We start from the raw sequence: 22,399 nt of genomic DNA, 5'->3' as shown, positions 1-22,399 counted from the left end.
GATGAAGGATTGTCTATATCTCACTTTCCTCATACCTTGCAGATGCTGGATTGGATATTGTTGTTTTGTTGTTGTGGTTGTTGTATACTTTATATAAAAACCCAAAGTTTTTTTTTGTTTTTGTTTTTTGTTTTTGTTTTTTGTTTTTTGTTTTTATTATTTTTTTTATTTTTTGACAATGGGTGTCAACCCTCAACACGGCACATATGGTCCATATGGTACACGTAGATAAAAACCCCAATTAAACAAAAACAGCGAGAGCAAACGAAACTCCGGTTCGGTTCCAATTTATTTGTGCAACGAATTTGTTAACATATCACCATCTTACAAATCTGGAAAGCATAATAATATGTGTCCTTGAGAGCGATAGAAAGATAGCTTTTGAGATTATCAGAATCAGTTATCAGTTATTATAATCGATGGGTGAAGATATTCAAGGAGCAAACCCTAGCTCAAAAAATGATGATAATAATAAAAGTAATAATTTACAATTATTGAACGAAAAAGGAGCATCTAGAAAAGGTAAATCATGTAAAGGATGTTTGTATTATTCATCCACTCTCAGATCAAATTCGCGTAATCCTGTTTGCGTTGGCTTTACTCGTTCTCTTCCTAAAGGTATTCATTCTTCATTCCATTTTTTTAAACTATTTTAATCTTTTATAGATGTTGTACAAAGGTTTAATTTCATGTTTTTGATCAGAAATTCATCTTATGTTTTGATTATTATCTTCAATCGATTTTTGCATAATTCAGTTTGTAAGTATTCAGTTTATGGTATTAGGTCAAATTGAAATTTAGGTTTGTAATAGGACGTTAATTGGATTGAGATATTGATTTCAAAAAATTGTAATAATAATTGTGGGGAAAAATTGATGTATAGATGTATGATTGATCAAACGTAAAACTTATGGGTTTAGTTTGAGTGCTTAATTTGGGAGAAAAGTGGTTGATAGATTGTTTTAGCTCCGACAAGCGTGCAAACCCGTTTGGATTCACGAGGGTGTAAAATAATCAATCAGATTAATCTACTCAATCGGATTGAGCGGATTAATATGTATAAGGAGATTGAACTCGGGTGATGACCTGAATCCAATGTAAGTGACTGTAAATGATTTTCACAGAGTAATGGCGTATTGATTGTGCGTTAGGTTGTAATGAATGACCCATAGGATGTATATATAGATGCCAATAGTTTGTTAGAGGGAATGATGACGTGGCACCTGTCCCTTTCATGATTGTAACAAACTATCGTGACATATTATCCTGAAAATCCGGGCTGACGTGGCACCGACGTTCCATTCGTGTGTTAAGGCCCACATATTTTTTTGGTATCCGTGTGCAGGCTACAGGGTATCCTACCCACTTGACCAAGTAGAAGGGCTTTATGTGTAAACACAGCCTTAAAATTGTTACGTGTTTCTTCACGGCACTCTTCATTCGGATAGTCTTCTAAATGGATTGCATGTTAGAGTTATATTTGGCACTTTCCATCCGGCTAACTTCTAGACGGCTTTTTTTTTTTTTTGAAAGCATGATAATTTTATTGATAAGGAAATGATACAAAGAGTTGTTAGAATACCATAATTTCGGAGCAGTATTATCAAACTTACATCAATCACCAATCACCATTCCATCTTTATCAAAGGCACCAAAACCAGCAGCAATCCATGGAGTCCTAAAATACTTGAACATCAGTATTACCATCAGTATTACCCTCATCATCTACTAATACATAAAAAGGATTGTTTGTTTCAATTCTATCTTTGGAATATGTCTTATTATTACCTTCACCATCAATGCCCTTCCCTTTATCTCTTTTCCTTAAAACATTATGATTTCGACTTTTCTGGGACTCCACATTCCAATATGTTTCCTCCACAACAATATTGTCTTTAATACCATAATTATTCTTAACTGCATTTTGCTTGATACCTTTTGCTTCTGTCGACTGCCATTGACTTTTATTATTATCAAAATTCAACTTATGAAATACCCTTCCTTTCTTACCAACAACTTTAAAGTCGTCCTCAACACACTGGTTATTTAAATCAACTGTTTCACCATCATTGTTGATTTTCAACGCGTCTTTTAACACTTGTGCAGATACTTCATCTTCTGTTTTAGGCCTAATTTTACAAGTATTAAAAGAGTGCCCAAACACTTTGCAATGAGTGCATAAAGGCGGTTTCCATTGATAGGTCACCTCAAGTTTACCCACTTTGGCTGGAAAAGAACCAATCACAGGATAGGAAAATTCGACAAAGCTAGGAAGGTCATCAGCTGCATTGACTTCAGTCAAAACTCTAGCAAAACCTAGTTTTCCACTTTTACTCAAACATCTATCTGAAGTAACTTTGTCCATCAACATAGGCCTACCAATACCACTAACAAGTTTACCTATACTTCTGCCACTCCATAGTTCAATGGGTATATTGTGAATACAAATCCAAATTGGAACTTTTTCAGGTTCAATTTTTTCAAGCCAAACCCCAGGTTCCCACTGATTTACAAAAAAAGGTACATTATTAACTAACCATGGACCACTCTCAAGAACCTCCTTCATACCCTTTTCATTTTTAAATTTGCATAAATAAAATCCTGCAGCTGTTTTGACGATTTCTTTAAGGTCATACCTCCACCACATTCTCCTTAGATGGGCATTAACAACCCTATAATCCATAGAAGTTCCAATAAAATACCCATATAATTGAAGAGAAAATGCACTACCGCCCTTCTTAACCTCCTCAGCGGAGAAAACTACTCTCTTTTGACCATTAGATATTAAAACAGGTGGAATGAACTCCATTTTTAATTCTTCTTCATCTTTGTTTTGTTTTAAGAAGTCAGCAAAAGTGATGTTTGGATTTACCCATGCTCTTGGGGTTTTAGTATTTGTGTTGCCTTGCCCCTCACTAGTCTCAACCCCTTCCATTGTTGTAGATTTAATCCCAGAAACAACATTATCTTTATCACCACTATTATTATCCTGCTTATTCATTAATGTTACATTGCCACCCAATTGGAGAAATCATCAGGAACAACAATTGACTCTCTAAAACCATCATTCTTAAATAACTTAACAACATTCTCAGCAGCAGCCACTAGGTTTACATCAACCTCATTATAACTACCATCTTTTGAACTCTTAAAGAATACAACAGGACTAGCAGAAACAGTCAGTTTAGCAACATCAATTGTTTCACCAATAGATTTAGCAATAATATCATCATTACTAACTACAATATCATCAATAGAATGATCAGTTACAGCAGAATTCTTACCATACCCACCTTTCTTCCTGTTACCCTTGCGTTTTTTAATTACTTCAGGGAGTATTTTTTCATTAGCAGGAATAGAAGAATCACCAGCATAAGGAACAAATTGAGCACTCTTCTTTTCTTTAGAAGGACCATCCAAACATCAATCAGCTGGTTCACTACCCTTCCTCTTTCTAGAACTATAGGTTTTCAGAACCATCCCCTCTGAATCACGATTATCCTTCCCAGGTTGCTCAATTGGCACATCTCCCTCGTTCTTATTTGGCTGATCAACTTCATCTACCATCAGATTGGAACGGACGACATCATCCATAATCTGAGATGAACGATCCCCATCAGAATCAGATGAAGACACTTCTCCATTTTTAGAAGCCGCATCCGCTGTTCCAAGACTAACCGATCGGTTTCGCAAAACCCTAGTAGCAGTCGCCGTTATATCTTGGTACTTTTTCTTCTTTTTGGACACCATGATACACGATTACTCTACCAGTTAAAGGATTTAATTGATTAGCTTCTAGACGGCTTACATTGCGTTTTATTTTTTATCTAGTTCTCACCTAGACGGTTTGTATGTCAACCTTTCGCCCAACATATATTTATCCGGCTAGCGTCCAGATGGCTTGCACGTCACCATCGTGTCCGGCAGTCGGTTTGACTTTGACTCGTGTCTTACTTTCAGCCAGTAGCAGCACATATTTTTGAATTCTTTTGATGTTTTATTTGATAAATGTGGGTAAGTCTTGTACAAATAAGGCTTATTTGATACGGATTAAAGATGCTTTGATTATTATCTTCAATCGATTTTTGCATAATTCAGTTTCTAAATATTCAATTTATGATATTAGGTCAAATTGAAATTTAGGTTATTAATAGGATGTTAATTAGATTGAGATGTTGATTTAAAAAAATTTATAATAATAATTGAGGGGAAAAATTGATGTATAGATGTATGATAAATTTGAAAAGGTTAGGAAGAATAGGAATAATTGGATTTCTGCAACATTATACATTCAGATGTTCTGTTATTTTGATGTTGTGAATTGTGATGCATTGAAGTTATTTTAATCATGGAGCAGTATAAGTGTGTTGGTTTTATCATGTTTTTGAATGGTTAAAGGTGCTAGTATGTGATCTAATTTGTGGGTGTATCCATATTGACACCTTTGTAGCATGTATATGACGAAGTTAAGGCTTTTATGGTTTTCTTGTTCAATGTTTGTTGTTTATGCAGTATATGTTACTTATTTTAGGGCTTAAAGTAGTTACCAAAATATATCCGAAAAGTTTGTTCTCTCACAATATTGAAGTTCAAAAGTGTCTATCTGTTACTAGAAGAGAATCCAGTTTAAACCATCCACTGGCATCAGCATGACGTCTTGGTCGTCATATGCTTATAATGATTTTAAAATTAAAGTTTGGTAGTTTATCACTCGGAATATATAAGATATATACATATACATAAATATCATGATAATATTTTGTTATCACATAAGCAATTGGTGATTGACTGATTGTTAAACTAGCGCATATATCTGATGTTTGAACTTTGACATGTTCAATTTTGTATCACATTTAACGTTTAAATGATGGTCTTGTTGTGCACTGATGGTATCTGTAGCCTTTTGTCATTATGTCTCTGTTTGCTTCTAGAGTAAATTAGTTTACTTGCAATTGTTGTAATTTAAGTTTGTAACAAGTCCATACACACCATATGACTGTTTTTAAATTAAAAATATGGTATTCTGAATTTTAATTTCAACAAGCAGTGCCTCGTTACTATGTTGGAGAATCGGAGATGGAAGCTTCAAAAGAGGGTAGGAGTCTTGCTGATTTCAGATACGGTTGTGTTGGTTACTCTGTTTATTCAGATATGAAAAGTCAAAACGGTGATGCGCACGAAACGGAAAAGGAGTTGCCCGTTTGTGTTGGCATTGAGGTTTTTACTCTCTCAAATCTCTTTGTACACACACACACACACATCTCATTGGTAATTATCAGTGTTTCAGAACTCGGAATTACTCGGCGAGTACTCAGTCAAAACTCGGGATCATTCTGAAAATTGGTCAAAATTGGTCAAAGTCAAACTTGGTCAAACATCCGAGTACTCCCTGAGTTGCCGAGTACTTCCTAAAAAGTCCTGACCGAATACTGCCTGAGTAGCGATTTTTACAACCTTTGTAATTATCTTGTTATAGAATTAAAATAGCTGCTTCACTTACATTATCAAGTGTGTGTAGGTTTTGGTGGACCGAAAAGTTAGTAGTACCAACTCTGCTCCTACTCATACTTATAACAAAGGTATATCGTTCAATTATAATCATAAAATAGATTGTTCAGAGTTCTATTAATAAGTGTTATAACATGATTCGTTTTTTAAGTACCAAACTCACATTTGATACCTTCATCTATACCTTTCTCCGGGTTAGGACTTGAACTCACAAGAACTTTGGTTGCTGGACACCTATACATTGGGTGCGGGAGGCCAAAGGCTTATTGGCCGCATTGATATTTTATTAGATGTTGCTAAAAGATTGTATTATTTAATATCACATAGTCATCTGTTAGTTATCATTCTATTTTTTAGTGCAAACATGTATTTTATTAGTATTAATGATTACTCTTTTTCTATTTATACTTGGTATTGCTAGTTCTACAACATTATTAAGTTATTTTTTATGCCTCAAATAGTAAATATAAAGATATTGTTCTTAAATGTATGAAAAACTAATGCATTGGGTTTTTTTTTTTTTTTTTTAGATAAGCATGCAGCTCCACAACCACGAGTAACCAGGCCAGCGCCAGCTCATTCCGCATCGGATGATTTCTTTACCAGGCAAGTAATTGTATTTATGTTTTTTATAATGCTTCATTTCTTCAAGCCTCGGTTGAGATATAGGTGTATTATAAGGTATGATGGTTGTGAGACTCTTTAATTTTCCAATTAAAGTAGTGCTTGAATTTCTCAAAAAAAAAAAAAAATATTGCATCTTGAGTTCAGAGATCTAAGGTGATGTGTAATCTCGGGCTCTAAATGATGTAGTCCAGAATTCAAAAGATTTTATGGTTCAGTTTATTTAATGAAAACCAATGAGCTTGTAGCTTAGTGGTACCAATGCCTTTGATACTTGGGGCCCGCAACACAGGATCAGTGTGTGTCCTTGCCGATCTACAATTTTTTGTGAAGTTTATTTAATGAAAGGGTGAAGATACGTGCACCACCATTTTTAGCCATACATAAATGTGTTTTAACACTCTAAAGCACGAGTTTGGTGGTGTACGGCTAAAACTAGTGGTGTACGGATCAGATCCCGAAAATCCATGCCACATAATATTTAATAAAAATAATGTGCTTTGACTTTTCGTATAAGCTTACACCTGCTCTTGTGAAAAACAGGTTTACGAGAAATGCAAATGTAGTTGCATCTGGTGTAGCAAAGAACGCGCGAAAAGTTGGCAATCAAATAAAGGAAAGTGTCGATGACATTTTGTATCCATATCGAAGACGACCCAAGTAAGATGGATTTATTGAAGATCTAGGAATGGACATTATTTATCCACTCTCAAGAATGCAAAATCAATTTTACTGATGATCATGTGAGGTCAACAACGATTAAAAAAGAAAAAGAAAAGAATATCAAGAATCATCAAGTTTTTACTTTTAATGATGTATAAGTTTTCATTTGTTCAAATAATGGATGCGAGGTCCTTGATAAGTTAGGTTGTGATAAGTATCCTAGTACAATTTTTGTACACATACTGATAATTGCAGAAATGAGTTTTATGTTAATTATTGTTTTATATACTGTGACATGTTCCCAAATCCTGTATAACTTTTTTTTGGTATAACAAACTTTATTAAAAAAAAAAAAAAAAAAAACAGCAAGGAGCTAGCAAAATGCAAAAGCAATTATAAATAGTTATTAAGCCAAGCAGTTCAAGAAGGCGCATGCTTAGTTCTAGAATGGAACCAGCCTAATGGCATCAAATAAGCTACAAAGCTTAATACTACAATTCCTGCGTAGTGTCATTTTTGAGTCGCCAAATCTACCAAAGTGTTGCAACCGTGATGCAATAATGACAATCTTGTTGTGCTCGACTTCCTTTGTGATCTTCAAACCAATCGAACAGGTCTTCAACCACGAGAATCACATGCCATTGAACTCCACTCCAAGCTTCAACTTGCTGCCATAAACTTGAAGTCGTATTGCACTTCAAAAAATTGTGATCACGACCAACTTCAACACCAACACTACATGATGGGCATATGATAGTGTCAATGTGAATCCCACGTAAAGATAGATTAAGACGAATAAGTAACCTATCAAGAAGCAAACACCAAACGAAAATCTTTACTTAGATTGGCAAAGCCTTATTCCACCTTGTACCGAATGGAAGCGAAGGTAGAACAAGGTTGTCAAGAAATTTTCTTGTGCCTGTAACCTCGAAGGATTTATCATCTTCAGTCAACAGTGCTGAATGCTTCGAACAGTGCTGATCAGCGTATCAAGTTGATAAGATGAGGAGATGCAAATCTTGGACAACGGCTACCAGAAAAGTGTAGCAAAATTGGTTGACTGTTTTTTAAATTATGTTTTGGTTTTCATTGAGTTTTTTATGTTTTGTCATCATTGTGTTTAGCTTTTACAATTGAAGTTGCAAACTATAGTTTTTTGCGGAAAAGTTGAAGACTTCTCAATAATGGTTCTCTTGTAATAATAAGTTTCTGTATATTTTCACTCATCAACAGCTAATCTTTATCATATTGTATTGAAAAATCATTTGACAACTTATCAGCTTGATTAGCATCTGTGAATGATATGTTAGGTATATGAATAATTATTTTTGATTTGCTAAAGGTGACGGTATATACAAAATATAATGTGAACGTGGAACCACCGAGTCATTGCCTGAGTGGTTTCCAAGCCTTAGTAGAGGAGATCCTGATGGAAAACCGTGTGTACCTTTAAATTTTATAAATGCAGCGGAACATGAAAATAAATATATTTTTATTTAATAATAAACATCTTTTATTATTTATAATAAACTTTCAAGTAAAACATTCACACGATTAACGATCCTAACAAGATCCAATTACACCATTAATAATTGTCAACTAATAAATTCACAAAGAGGAGTTTAGATGTACTTTTAGCGAGCGATGCAAGAACGGTACAAACAATTGTCCATATCTAGGTAGAAACATATATTCAAAAAGTATGAATATCTCTATGGTTGATCCACACAGTACGTCGAGCAACACCAATCGGATGCTAGTCCGTTTATAACCCAAAACAATATCGAATATTGTTTAATGTCTTGAAAAGCAAAGTAAAGTTTGCTACTCCGTTTCTTCTTCGATAGATAACATCAAAATAGGAAGCTTTTATTAATTTAATAATCAACTCCTTTGATTAGTAAATTAAATGAACACCAACACATACTGTATTGTTTCAAGTGAAGGAAGAAATGGTTTCTTTTCTTTGTTGCGCCAGAGAACAAAAAGCAGCCCAAAAATTAAACTTCATTTTTTCTTATTTTCGTATGAAAAACAGAGAGTCAGTCTTTGTTTTATTTTGTTTGCTATATATAAAAATAAACATTGGAAACCCTTTTTGTGCTCTTTCCACAAATGTCAACAAAGTGGTTCAACAACCCTTGAATTATTTATATTATTGTCGGTGGACCAAAACCAAGTAAAATACTTGGTCAGTAGGCCACAAAAGAAAAGATTTATACTGTATATATTAGTTTTCTTTTATTTGATCATAAAAGAATATAAGTCTATTAAATAATTTTGTGATTTAATGATTTGTTGATTTTTTATTATATTTAATTAAATCATATTTAATTAAACCATGCTTTTCGAACTATAGGTTATAATCATATATCAACCATATATAATAATTGGTATCTAAATGCTAAAGTGTGTGACCCCATAAGCCCGTATATAAGCGGTAGTATAGATTTGTGTTATAACGTGCACACTAATTCTAACAAACTCCCACTTGTGCATGCCATAACATCTAGAAAACTATACAGACATATATTGGCGTCTAGCAACACGTCAATGCCCCCGAAAATATACAAGTGTTTGTTTCAGCTAAACGAACTATCATTATTATTAAAAATGATTTTAATGATTGAGTGTCTATCGTCCCTTTATTACCGATACCGAGTTGACATGAGACATGGATCTAGTCATTCTCATTTGTCAACCAATTCTGTTTCTCGATCTTGAAAATTTGAATGTGATCACCAAGTTAAAATTGATCTACAATTAATATAGCTTGGACACGGCCGTGTAAATATCCATTCATTTTCATCGAGGGGCCCAATGGTATCATACTCTCACATAGAGAAATAAATTCCATTTTGATTATATGCATTCGTCATGTACTTCACATCATACCTGATGATGACCTTTATAACTACCTTGTTCAGGATAGCGTTTAACCATATCAAAGTATAATATGTCATACAATCAAAAACCAACATATACATCTCAGATCTAAGGACACAAAGACATATCCATTATGAGATTCACTATTGACGAAGATCCATGTAGTGACATCTCATGATTGGGTCATTCCAATATTCATCATCAATGAATACATATGAATTTTGGCCTCAGCTAGTTAACTATTTATCATCAGTGAATAAAACCAAATTTCATAATAATCTTAATTCATGTTACTCCCATAACATGACCGATTATGGAGACTTAGAATAATCAACAATTATTCATGGATTAAACATGCTAATACAGAACACAGTGATATAAATGAAAACGACCATACCAAGTATCTCAATTCATTAAGATAAAACTGCTTAATGTTCCAGAAATATCCAAATACTAAATTACAAATGAAAAGGATTAGTAGCTTAACGAAGTCCAATATTACTAGCATGATCATTATGCTTGTTGTGCATCAAGGGCTTCGTGAACGGGTCAGCCACGATATCATCTGTATGAACCTTAAGAATACTAATTTCATTCCCCACAATGACTTCACGGATGTAGTCAAATTTTCGAAGAATGTGTCGGATACTTTTATGTACATGTGATTCTTTCGGAAGTGTTATAACAACCAAACTATCACAATACACCTTTAGTAGAAGATTTAATGTTGTGAACTACTATGGGTTTATCAACAAGCATCTAAATCCAGACAGCTTCTTGAGCAGCTTCTCAGGCTACAATGTATTCTACTTTTGTTGTAGATTGTTCAACCGTGCTCGGTTTTGAGCTCTTTTAATCAACTGTCTTGTCCATCATGACAAAGACACAAACTGACTAGGATCGAGAATCATCTCGATCAGTTTGGAAACTAGCATATGTATTATGGTTAATATTTAACTCCTTTTCCAAACGATCGTAAACCAAGAACATATCTTTAGTACTCTACAAATACTTAAGAATATTTTTAACAACAATCCTATGTTCTTAACGTAGATTTTGTCGATAACGACTCGTCAAACTCAAAAATAACGAGACATCATTTTAGTACATAACATGACATACATAATGGATCCTATAGCCGAAGCATATGGGATACATTTCATTCGTCTTATCTCATCATGTGTGATAAGACTTTGTGACTTGCTCAATGTTATGCCCTTTTGCACAGGCAATGCTCCAAGGTTGGAGTAATGCATGCAAAATCTCTGCAAGATAAGATATGTACATTAATTCAAAACAATAATCCATTTGAATCTATTTCTATAGATCATGATTCCAAGTATATAAGTAGCTTCTCCAAGATCATTTATGAAAAAACTTTTTCAAGCCAAGACTTGACATCTTGCAAGTTGAAATGTTATTTCCAATAAGCAGTATGTCATCAACATACAAGATCAAGAAGACTACTTTGCTTCCACTAGATTTATTGTAAACACAGAGCTCATCTTGTTTTTGAGAAAAACTAAATTCTTTGATATTCTCATCAAACTTAAGATTCTAGCTCCTAAATGCTTGCTTTTATCCATAAATGGATTTTAGAAGCTTGCATACTTTTAATAGGATGCTTAGGATAAATAGATCCTTTCGGCTGAACCATAAATACGTCCTCGCTTAGGTCGCCATTTAGAAAAGCGATTATAATATCAATTTACCATACTTCATAATCATGAAAAGTAGCTATGGCAATAAGTATCCTAATTTATAAAGCTCGCGATCAGTGGAAAAGTTTCATTATAACTTTTTGCTACAAATCGAGCTTTAGAAGTGTTTACATTACCGTCCATGCTAGTCTTCTTTTTGAAGACTCATTTACACCCCATTGTCTTACAATTGGGTGGAAGATCAATCAAGTCACATACTTGATTATCTTTCATGGACTGCATATTTGTATTCATAGTATCTCGCCATTTTTAAGATTCGTGATCTTATATGGCCTCACGGTAGCTAGAGGGTTCATAATCCTCTAGGTGAGGTTCATCTAAATTAATCAGATAATCAAACCTATTATGCCGATGAGGAGTTCTACCAGACCTATGAAGTTCAGGTGCAACACGTTATGATTCACCAACAATGCGCTCAGATTTAACGTGTGGATTACTAGTGCTTATAGAAGGTATGTTACTTTATGGTTCTTGAATTTCTTCAAGATCTACTTTACTCCCACTAAATTCTTATAAGAGAAGATCTCTTTTTTTAAGAATTCAGTAGTCCGAGCAGAAAACACTTTGTTTTCAGCTTCGTAGTAGAAGTAGTAACCCATTGTTTCCTATGGGTATCCCATAAAGTGAAATTTAATACTTCAGGGTTTTTATTTGTTTGAAGTGTCATGCTTCACATGCACTTCACAACCCCATAATTTCAAATAAGACAACTTGGGAATCTTCCCATGCCACACTTCATATGGTGTATTTTCTACCTTCTTGGTTGGAACCATATTGAGTATGCCTGCAGCAGACTCTAATGCATAACCCCAAAAAGACGGTGGTAGAGTAGTCAGACTCATCATAGATCAAACCATATCAAGTAAAGTTCGATTCCTCCATTCAGACTCACCATTGAGTAATGGTGTGTGAGGTGGAGTGACTTGTAAGACAATCCCACAATTCTACAGGTGGTCCAAAAACTCTTGACTTATATACTCACTTCATCCATCAGAGTGAAGTGATTTAATGATATTTCCAAGCTGACTCTTTACTTTATTTTGAGACTTTTGAACATTTCAAAAACTTCATGTTTATGTTTCAGCAATTAAAACATAACCATATCTACTATAACCATCGGTTATTGTAACGAAATAAGACTTACCATATCTAGACATTGTTCTAAAGGGCCACATACATCAATATAATTAGTCCTAAAAGATATGTAGCTCTTTCACCTAAGTCGGAGAAATGAGCTTTTGTCATCCTTTCACATAAACATTACTAACATACATCGAATGACTCAAAGCCATTTGATTCCAAAAATCCATAAGAATGGAGTTTTGAAATGCGTTGTTTATACGACCAAGATGACAATGTCATAGATAGGTCTTATTCAAGCGTTGCTTGAATTTCTTGGCGGTACAGGTATACATAGAATTCTCATTTGAAATCACACCAGGTATATCAATTTCAAAAATACCATCACTTGGATAGGCATTAAGATAAAAAATATTATCCTTAGAAATTGAAATATCAAAGTGCGTAAATGCAATAATAACATTGTTTCAATAAAACAATAAGACCACTTGGAAGAGTAAGCTCAAAGTGACCAATGGCTTCAATCGAAGCTTGATTCCCATTGCCCACTCGCAACTCCAGTGTGCCTTTCTTCAGTCTATTACTTCTTCTCATTCCTTTCATATTGTTATAGGTGTGAAGGCCACAACCGGTTAACAAAGATCCAGGAATCACTAGAAAAAGTATATAACTGTATATGAAATATACCTGATTTTGCTAGTCTTACCAGCATTGCTTTTTCTCAGCTCAGATTGGTAGATAGGACAACTTCCTTCTCTAATTGTCAACCTTTCCACAATGGAAACATTCGGCGTCTTTTGTTGGGCTTTCTTTCTTGGAAGGTGGAATAATTTCATTGGCAAATGATTTGCCATTTTCCTTCCACAAAGTATTCGGCTTATTCTTTTTAACCCTTTTATTCTACTTTTCCTACTCATCGAACAGCTTCCGATAAGCATTTTGCTGAGCAGTAGGAGCTGCGCAAACAGGAAGATCGGATAAGGGTTCTAATTTTGTTCAACTTCCATCCAGGCTTGAGAAACAGATCTCAGGTTGCATTGCCAGTCTAGGAAGTTTGAACATTGAGTTTATCCTTCTCCAACAAAGAAGGAAGTGTGTTTTGGTTTACGTTTTGATTATTTGACATCTACAATAGATATAAGATTCAATTTAGTATTTTCGATATTAAGCTTTAATAAATTAACTACCTAAGTTTTTTTATAATATTTTTTTTTTAAAAACAATTAATTTACGAAAGCCTAAGATCCACATAGAGGTTCTATAGCCACATCTGTTGATCAGCTAGCAGTTATGAAGTCTATTGGTAGGTAGCGGGTACCAATTGCATTACAAGTGCAACTCTTAGATCTTTATGGGACCTTGAGATATGTGTAGTCCAACAAACCATTATTATCTATTGGCATGTTTGTCCCATCCTTTCCTCGAACTCAGGTCTCACCATGAACACGATTAAGTCGTCCAATTTGGAAACCGTGGAAATTCACGCTAGTCTCACTAGATCGAAAAATCCACCTCGTGGCTATAATTCAGCCTAGTCTTACTAGATCAGAAAAATAACGAGGAGTGTTTGCAAGCACATTGGATGGCATGACTTAAATTTGACGGGTATTTTAAAAAATTTGTGTTAACGAATAATGCATGCACACAATATTCGTTACACCTTTTATTAAAAATCAATTTAACCAATTATATATGTCGATCGTGTATTATGCGTGCAGTTTGTTATTTAATTTCTAGTATAAAAAATAACAAATACACAAACTTGTATCGTTTTAAATAGTTTTAAAAGATGTCGCCCATATATATTATTTGAGTTTCAAAAAACATTTAACTTTAAACTCGTTAGAGTTTAACTTTTTAAAATCATCAATTTTAATATTTGAAACTCATTACTAGTCTTATTTGATGTTTTCATCAAAAACATTTAGCATATATATTATAATCAACAATTAAATATAAATGCGTAAAATAAAACACAACCATGCATACACACATACATAGCCTAGCCCAAAAATCCTATGCTTGATCCCATGAGCTGACATGGGATCAAGAGGTCAGACTAAGGGTAATATTGTAGCTCCCACTTAATTCAAGAATCAAGTGAAAACTTGACAAACGCCATCATTGTCAACTTGATCTGTTCGCCATCTTCTAAGTCAAACTCCATGTTGTATATTTATCTTCAATCTTCATCTTGTTACATTTATTTAAATTTAAAAATACAACTAAACTAGTACTTTTACAAATTGAAATAAACTTAAATACAATACTATGAAAATGAAAAATAAATATAATACAACTTTGGCTTCAAAATGGCCTTTCAATAAATCAATAACCAACATGGCTTAAAATCGCCATGACCAACAATCATAACATTCACATATAATCAAACATATAGGTCGGGGCATTACGGGCTATGTATGCAATCACAATTTTAATAACTACATTATTAAAAATCTACATATGGCTTGTCCATGGTTACAATGCATGTGTATAACCATGGAAATAAACATTCAACAATTATAACAATTATTCAAGCCATAATAATTAAATCTACAATTTAAAGTAGTGATATTCTTTCAATTATATTTGTGCGTCATGAGGTTAAGTCTAGATCAACCGAGTTGACTTTAAAAACCAAAAAGGTTTTGACTTTCACCAATACACCACAAAGCTAAATCTAAAGAAAATCACGCGACAATTAAGATGGTGTAAAAGCGGCTCGGATACCACTGATGGAAAACCGTGTGTACCTTTAAATTTTATAAATGCAGCGGAACATGAAAATAAATATATTTTTATTTAATAATAAACATCTTTTATTATTTATAATAAACTTTCAAGTAAAACATTCACACGATTAACGATCCTAACAAGATCCAATTACACCATTAATAATTGTCAACTAATAAATTCACAAAGAGGAGTTTAGATGTACCTTTAGCGAGCGATGCAAGAACGGTAGAAACAATTGTCCATATCTAGGTAGAAACATATATTCAAAGAGTATGAATATCTCTATGGTTGATCCACACAGTACGTCGAGCAACACCAATCGGATGCTAGTCCGTTTATAACCCAAAACAATATCAAATATTGTTTAATGTCTTGAAAAGCAAAGTAAAGTTTGCTACTCCGTTTCTTCTTCGATAGATAACATCAAAATAGGAAGCTTTTATTAATTTAATAATCAACTCCTTTGATTAGTAAATTAAATGAACACCAACACATACTGTATTGTTTCAAGTGAAGGAAGAAATGGTTTCTTTTCTTTGTTGCGCCAGAGAACAAAAAGCAGCCCAAAAATTAAACTTCATTTTTTCTTATTTTCGTATGAAAAACAGAGAGTCAGTCTTTGTTTTATTTTGTTTGCTATATATAAAAATAAACATTGGAAACCCTTTTTGTGCTCTTTCCACAAATGTCAACAAAGTGGTTCAACAACCCTTGAATTATTTATATTATTGTCGGTGGACCAAAACCAAGTAAAATACTTGGTCAGTAGGCCACAAAAGAAAAGATTTATACTGTATATATTAGTTTTCTTTTATTTGATCATAAAAGAATATAAGTCTATTAAATAATTTTGTGATTTAATGATTTGTTGATTTTTTATTATATTTAATTAAATCATATTTAATTAAACCATGCTTTTCGAACTATAGGTTATAATCATATATCAACCATATATAATAATTGGTATCTAAATGCTAAAGTGTGTGACCCCATAAGCCCGTATATAAGCGGTAGTATAGATTTGTGTTATAACGTGCACACTAATTCTAACATATCCTCGATTAGTTGCCAAGCAATCCGGTTTCAATTCCGATAACCTGGATTTTTTCGCGATTAGTTGCCAAGCAACCCGGAACCCGCGATTAGTTGCCAAGCAACCCGGGTCAATCCTTGGAGTTTCTTACCTAGCGTGTGTGAATTTTAAATAAGAGTATTCGAAGCAAAAATTTGTCGCTCAAAAAAAAAAAGTGAACGTGGATAAAGTAATATTTCATCGTATACTGTTAAGATGCAAATTGTTCTTTATCAAGTTATAGGGTGTATTCATAAAATTTTCAACCAAACAAATAAGCCCTTCTAGCTCAGTTGGTAGAGCGCAAGGCTCTTAACCTTGTGGTCGTGGGTTCGAGCCCCACGGTGGGCGTATATTTTAATTATGTTACTTATGGTTAATGACGTGGCATACCTTTTTATGCCGAAAAAAAACGTGTACGGATCGGAAACTATATCTAACAAAACACATCGCAGTTATCAAAAACAAAAAAAGGTTTAAACTCAACTATGTTATAAAAGTAATAATTGGATGATAATTTTATTATTATTATAGATATTGCATAGTATATTTTTTTGAGTATAAATAGGTGTGTTGAGTTAGAGTTTATTGTATGTATTTTTTTTGGTTAACAAAAACACTCTCTCTCTCTAGATTCCAAATGCCACCAAACTCTCATTGTACATTTTTCTATAAATAAAAAACCAATTACTCATACCTTTTGTTCAACCTTTGTTTTCTCCGTTTTACAGTATCTCTATCTCTATATACCTTCTACAGTCAAGAACCACTAAAGGTAGTTATAAGCCTACTGAATTATAACACGTTATCAGCACGATTATCTCAACATTTATACTAAATATGGTTGGCTCTGCCACCTAACTAATATATGGTCGGTTATACCACCTAAATGATATATGGTCGACACTGTCGCCTAATTTACATTTATGTTATCTAACATTTATTTATGTATACTAACATTTACATTTATGTTATCTAACATTTATTTATGTATACTAACATTTACAGTTATGTTCACTAACATTTATATTTATGTTATTTAAGTTATATATGGTCGGTTATACCACCTGAATTATATTTTCTGTAATCTAACTCTTATTAACTTCACTAACATTTATATTTATGTTATTTAAGTTATATATGGTCGGTTATACCACCTGAATTATATTTTCTGTAATCTAACTCTTATTAACTTCACTAACATTTATATTTATGTTAATAAGACCTCATGATTGTACGCAACACGTCATTTGACAACACGGTACTTTATGTACGCAACACGTCATTTGACAACACGGTACCATGGGTCGAGATTAATTTCGATCAATACGAATACGATGCGGTCTTTATATGTTATCCAACATTTATGATTACTTATGCAATTAATCATTATTTATTTCATGCATACTAATGTTTATTCTTAAATTTATAATCTTAAAAGTTAAAATAAAAAAAGTAGTTTGTATTTTTATTAAAAGTAAATCTTAAAAGTTAAAATAAAAAAAGTAGTTTGTATTTTTATTAAAAGTAAATCTTAAAAGTTAAAATAGAAAAAATAGTTTGTATTTTTATTAAAAGTAAATCTTAAAAGTTAAAATAAAAAAAGTAGTTTGTATTTTTATTAAAAGTAAATCTTAAAAGTTAAAATAAAAAAAGTAGTTTGTATTTTTATTAAAAGTAAATCTTAAAAGTTAAAATAGAAAAAATAGTTTGTATTTTTATTAAAAGTAAATCTTAAAAGTTAAAATAAAAAAAAAGTAGTTTGTATTTTTATTAAAAGTAAATCTTAAAAGTTAAAATAAGAAAAGTAGTTTGTATTTTTATTAAAAGTAAATCTTAAAGGTTAAAATAAGAAAAATATATTATAATAATATATATTATAACTTAATATATATTATAATAATATCATTAATAATATAATATAATATGAACCTATATTCCCTTATGATTTTATTATTTGTAATCATACCATTATTCCTTTGTTTACTACTTATGAATCTAAACTAATTCTAATTGCATGTTGTTATTTATCTACGAAAAAAAAATATTATGATTATGATTTATGTTGTTCATCTTTCTGAAAATAGAAAATGTCAAACTTATCAAAGCTTGAGTTTGATGCCTTAGACGTATCGGGAACAAACTACACATCATGGGTTATGGACGTAGAAATAAATCTTGGATCATTGGGTATTCTAGAAACTTTAAAAGAAAATAATACTTGTTCCGATCAAGATAAATTAAAATCAATTGCTTTTATTCGCAAACATATTGATACCACCTTAAAACATATGTTTCTCACTATCAAAGATCCACATGTTTTATGGGAAAGTATCAAGAGTAGATTCGATAATCAAAAGGAAATATTACTTCCAGCTGCGAGGGAAGAATGGAGAAATCTAAGGTTCCAAGATTTCAAAAAGGTAAGTGAATACAGCTCGGCCATGTTCAAGATCCGTTCAAAGCTTCAATTCTGTGGTCAAGAAATAAGTGATGCTGATATGATGGAGAAAACTTTCTCCACAATGCATTCTGCAAATATAACTGTGCAAGAAAATTTAAGATTGCAGAATTATAAAACTTTTTCCAAACTTCAAACTTATCTCTTAGTTGCAGAAGTTAATAAAGAATTACTGATGAAAAAACAAGAATCTCGTCCTACCGGTGCGCTAGCATTTCCTGAAGCTAATGCTATTAACAATAATAATAATAATAATAATAAAAGAAGAAATGCACATGGACGAGGGCGTGGAAGAGGTCGTAGCCATATTGGCCAAAACCATCACCATGGAAATTACCATAACAATAATAAAAATCATAACTATGTTCGAAATCACCCTTATGGTAATGGTCGTGGTGGTGGTCGTGGTCGTAGTGGTCGTGGTGGTCGTGGTCGTGGACAAAGAAATAATAATCCACAAAATTATAAAATCCAAACACCATACAATCCCACAAATCACAATGTTGAAGAAGGCTCTTCAAAGAATGTTGAAGATTCTTGTTACCGATGTGGTAAAATTGGCCACTGGTCTAAAAACTGCCGAACAAATCAGCATTCTGTTAATCGGTATCAAGAATCCCTAAAGGGAAAAGGAAAAGAAGCAAATCTTGTGGATGACCTTGATACAAAAATCACTGAGCCAACTTGTGACTACTTTAATGAATAAATTTCTAATATCTATATATATATATATATATATATATATATATATATATATATATATATATATATATATATATATATATATATATATATATATATATATATATATATATATATATATATATATATAGATATCCTATTATATGTTCTCGTTAAATAAATGGTTGTAAATTTTCAATCTACACCATATCTAGTTTACTACATATTTCCTTATTATGTGCTATCGTTTGCAACATGTTTTGAATGTAATATATTGATGAATTATATACTCATTATTTGTTTCTCATATTTTTTTTTTTCGAAGTTCATGATGTATACTGCTGGAGTAAAAAAATCAGTCAAATGGTGGAGATATTTGTATTGCAGACAGTGGTGCCACTCACACCATACTCAAATCTAAAAAATATTTCACAGACTTGAAAGCAACGGAAGGAACTATACATACTATATCAGGTCCTGTGGACTTAATAAAAGGAATGGGAAAGGCAAAATTCATGTTACCAAATGGTACGAATTTTCTGATAAATAATGCCTTATTTTCTCCCATGTCAAAGAGAAATTTGTTAAGTTTCTCTGACATATACCAAAATGGATATGATTATCAGTCAGTGACAACAGAAAATGAAAAATATTTAAGTATCACTGATAAGAATCGTGTAATTGAAAAACTACCAAGACTTCATTCTGGTTTACATTATACACATATAAATGTACCTGAAGTAAATGTGGTAGTTAAAGAAAAATTATGTGATCCTGTAATGATCAGTTTGTGGCATGAGAGATTAGGTCACCCAGGATCAACAATGATGAAAAGAATAATACAAAATACACATGGACATCCATTGGCGGATCAAAGGATCCCTCATGATGCACTTATCCCATGTACATCATGCTCACTTGGAAAGTTGATAATAAGACCATCACCTCTTAAGGTTGAAAAAGAATCACCAATGTTTCTTGAAAGAATTCAAGGTGATATATGTGGACCAATTCATCCACCATGTGGACCATTTAGATATTTTATGGTTCTAATAGACGCATCTAGTAGATGGTCTCATGTTTGTCTATTATCAAGTCGAAATATGGCATTTGCAAAATTTCTTGCTCAAATTATTAAATTGAGAGCACATTTCCCTGATTATACTATTAAAAGGGTGAGACTAGATAATGCCGGTGAGTTTACGTCTCAAGCATTTAATAACTTTTGCATGTCTATTGGGATTATTGTTGAACATCCCGTTGCCCATGTGCATACACAAAATGGTTTAGCTGAATCATTAATTAAACGATTGCAGCTAATAGCTAGACCATTGATAATGCGAACAAAACTCCCAGTATCTGTATGGGGCCATGCAATTTTGCATGCTGCATCATTGATTCGCATTAGACCAAGCGCAAGTCATACATATTCTCCTTTGCAACTTGCTTTTGGTCATCAGCCAAATATTTCCCACCTTAGAACATTTGGTTGTGCGGTTTATGTCCCTATCGCACCACCACAACGCACTAAAATGGGTCCTCAAAGAAGGATGGGAATATATGTTGGATATGAAACATCTTCAATAATAAGATATATTGAACCCATGACGGGTGATGTTTTTACAGCACGTTTTGCTGATTGTCACTTTAATGAAACATTATTCCCTAGATTAGGGGGAGAAATAAAAAATAAAGAAAATGATGTTTCATGGTGTGAACCTCAATTAATGTATCTTGATCCTCGCACAAAAGAATGCGAGATCGAAGTTCAAAAAATAATGCATATGCAAGAACTTGCAAATAAATTGCCTGATGCATTTACAGATGCAAAAAGAGTGACTAAATCATATATACCAGCAGCAAATGCTCCAGCTCGAATTGAAATTCCAAAAACTGGCAATAATGTTATTCTTGAGTCTTTGCCACGCCAGAAACGTGGGAGACCAATTGGTTCCAAAGATAAAAATCCTCGGAAAAGAAAATCAGCTGATAATGAGGTAAAAGAAAGTGTTCAAGAAGAACTACAAATCAATACTCCTTCTGCAGAGGAGATTGATGATGTCAATACGGAATTTTCAATCAATTACGCACATTCAAAAATATTATGGAACCGAAATGAAATGAAAAATCTTGATGAGATATTTTCATATAATGTTGCATATGACATCATGAATGATGATGATGATCCAGAACCAAAATCTGTCATGGAATGTCAAAATAGACATGATTGGGATCATTGGAAAGGAGCAATACGAGCTGAATTTGAATCACTCAATAAAAGAAAAGTTTTCGGATCTATCATTCTCACACCTAAAGATGTGAAACCTGTGGGATATAGATGGGTTTTTGTGCGAAAAAGAAATGAGAAAAATGAAGTTACAAGGTATAAAGCTAGACTTGTAGCTCAAGGTTTTTCTCAAAGACCGGGAATTGATTATGAAGAAACTTATTCTCCTGTTATGGATGCAATTACTTTTAGATACTTAATCAGCCTGGCAGTTTCTGAAAATTTAGAAATGCATCTCATGGATGTTGTGACTGCTTATCTTTATGGATCACTTGATAGTGATATATATATGAAGATACCTGAAGGATTTAAGGTATCAGAAGCAACCAATGCAAAACCCAAAGAAATGTACTCAATCAAGTTACAAAGGTCTTTATATGGGTTGAAACAATCGGGTCGCATGTGGTATAAACGATTAAGTGATTACTTGATAAGCAAAGGGTATACCAATAATCTTATTTGCCCATGTGTTTTCATTAAGAAAACAACATCCGGATATGTGATCATAGCTGTTTATGTTGATGATCTTCATATCATAGGTACAAATAAAGAGATCCATGAAGCCATTCAACTTCTAAAGAAAGAATTTGAAATGAAAGATCTCGGAAAAACCAAGTATTGCCTTGGTTTACAAATTGAACATATGCATAATGGTTTACTTGTACATCAAACAACATATA

General features: G+C 32.8%; 1 protein-coding gene and 1 non-coding gene across 2 annotated transcripts; both read left to right on the top strand.

Moving 5' to 3' along the window:
• Positions 1-269: 269 nt before the first annotated feature.
• On the top strand, positions 270-7,051 carry LOC139862561 (uncharacterized). The gene is made up of 5 exons (XM_071851178.1): positions 270-618; positions 5,048-5,217; positions 5,519-5,579; positions 6,039-6,114; positions 6,676-7,051. The coding sequence occupies exons 1-5, from the start codon at positions 420-422 to the stop codon at positions 6,794-6,796; spliced, it is 627 nt and encodes a 208-aa protein (XP_071707279.1). The 5' UTR covers positions 270-419; the 3' UTR covers positions 6,797-7,051.
• A 9,517-nt stretch (positions 7,052-16,568) lies between these two features.
• Positions 16,569-16,641, top strand: TRNAK-CUU (transfer RNA lysine (anticodon CUU)). The gene has a single exon. It is a non-coding gene; the product is annotated as a tRNA-Lys (tRNA).
• The last annotated feature ends 5,758 nt before the right edge of the window (positions 16,642-22,399 follow it).

Source organism: Rutidosis leptorrhynchoides, chromosome 8 (genome assembly GCF_046630445.1).
Source record: "Rutidosis leptorrhynchoides isolate AG116_Rl617_1_P2 chromosome 8, CSIRO_AGI_Rlap_v1, whole genome shotgun sequence".
Lineage (NCBI taxonomy): Eukaryota > Viridiplantae > Streptophyta > Magnoliopsida > Asterales > Asteraceae > Rutidosis > Rutidosis leptorrhynchoides.
Note: the sequence above shows the minus strand (reverse complement) of the source record. Positions and strands in the feature narration are given on the sequence as shown.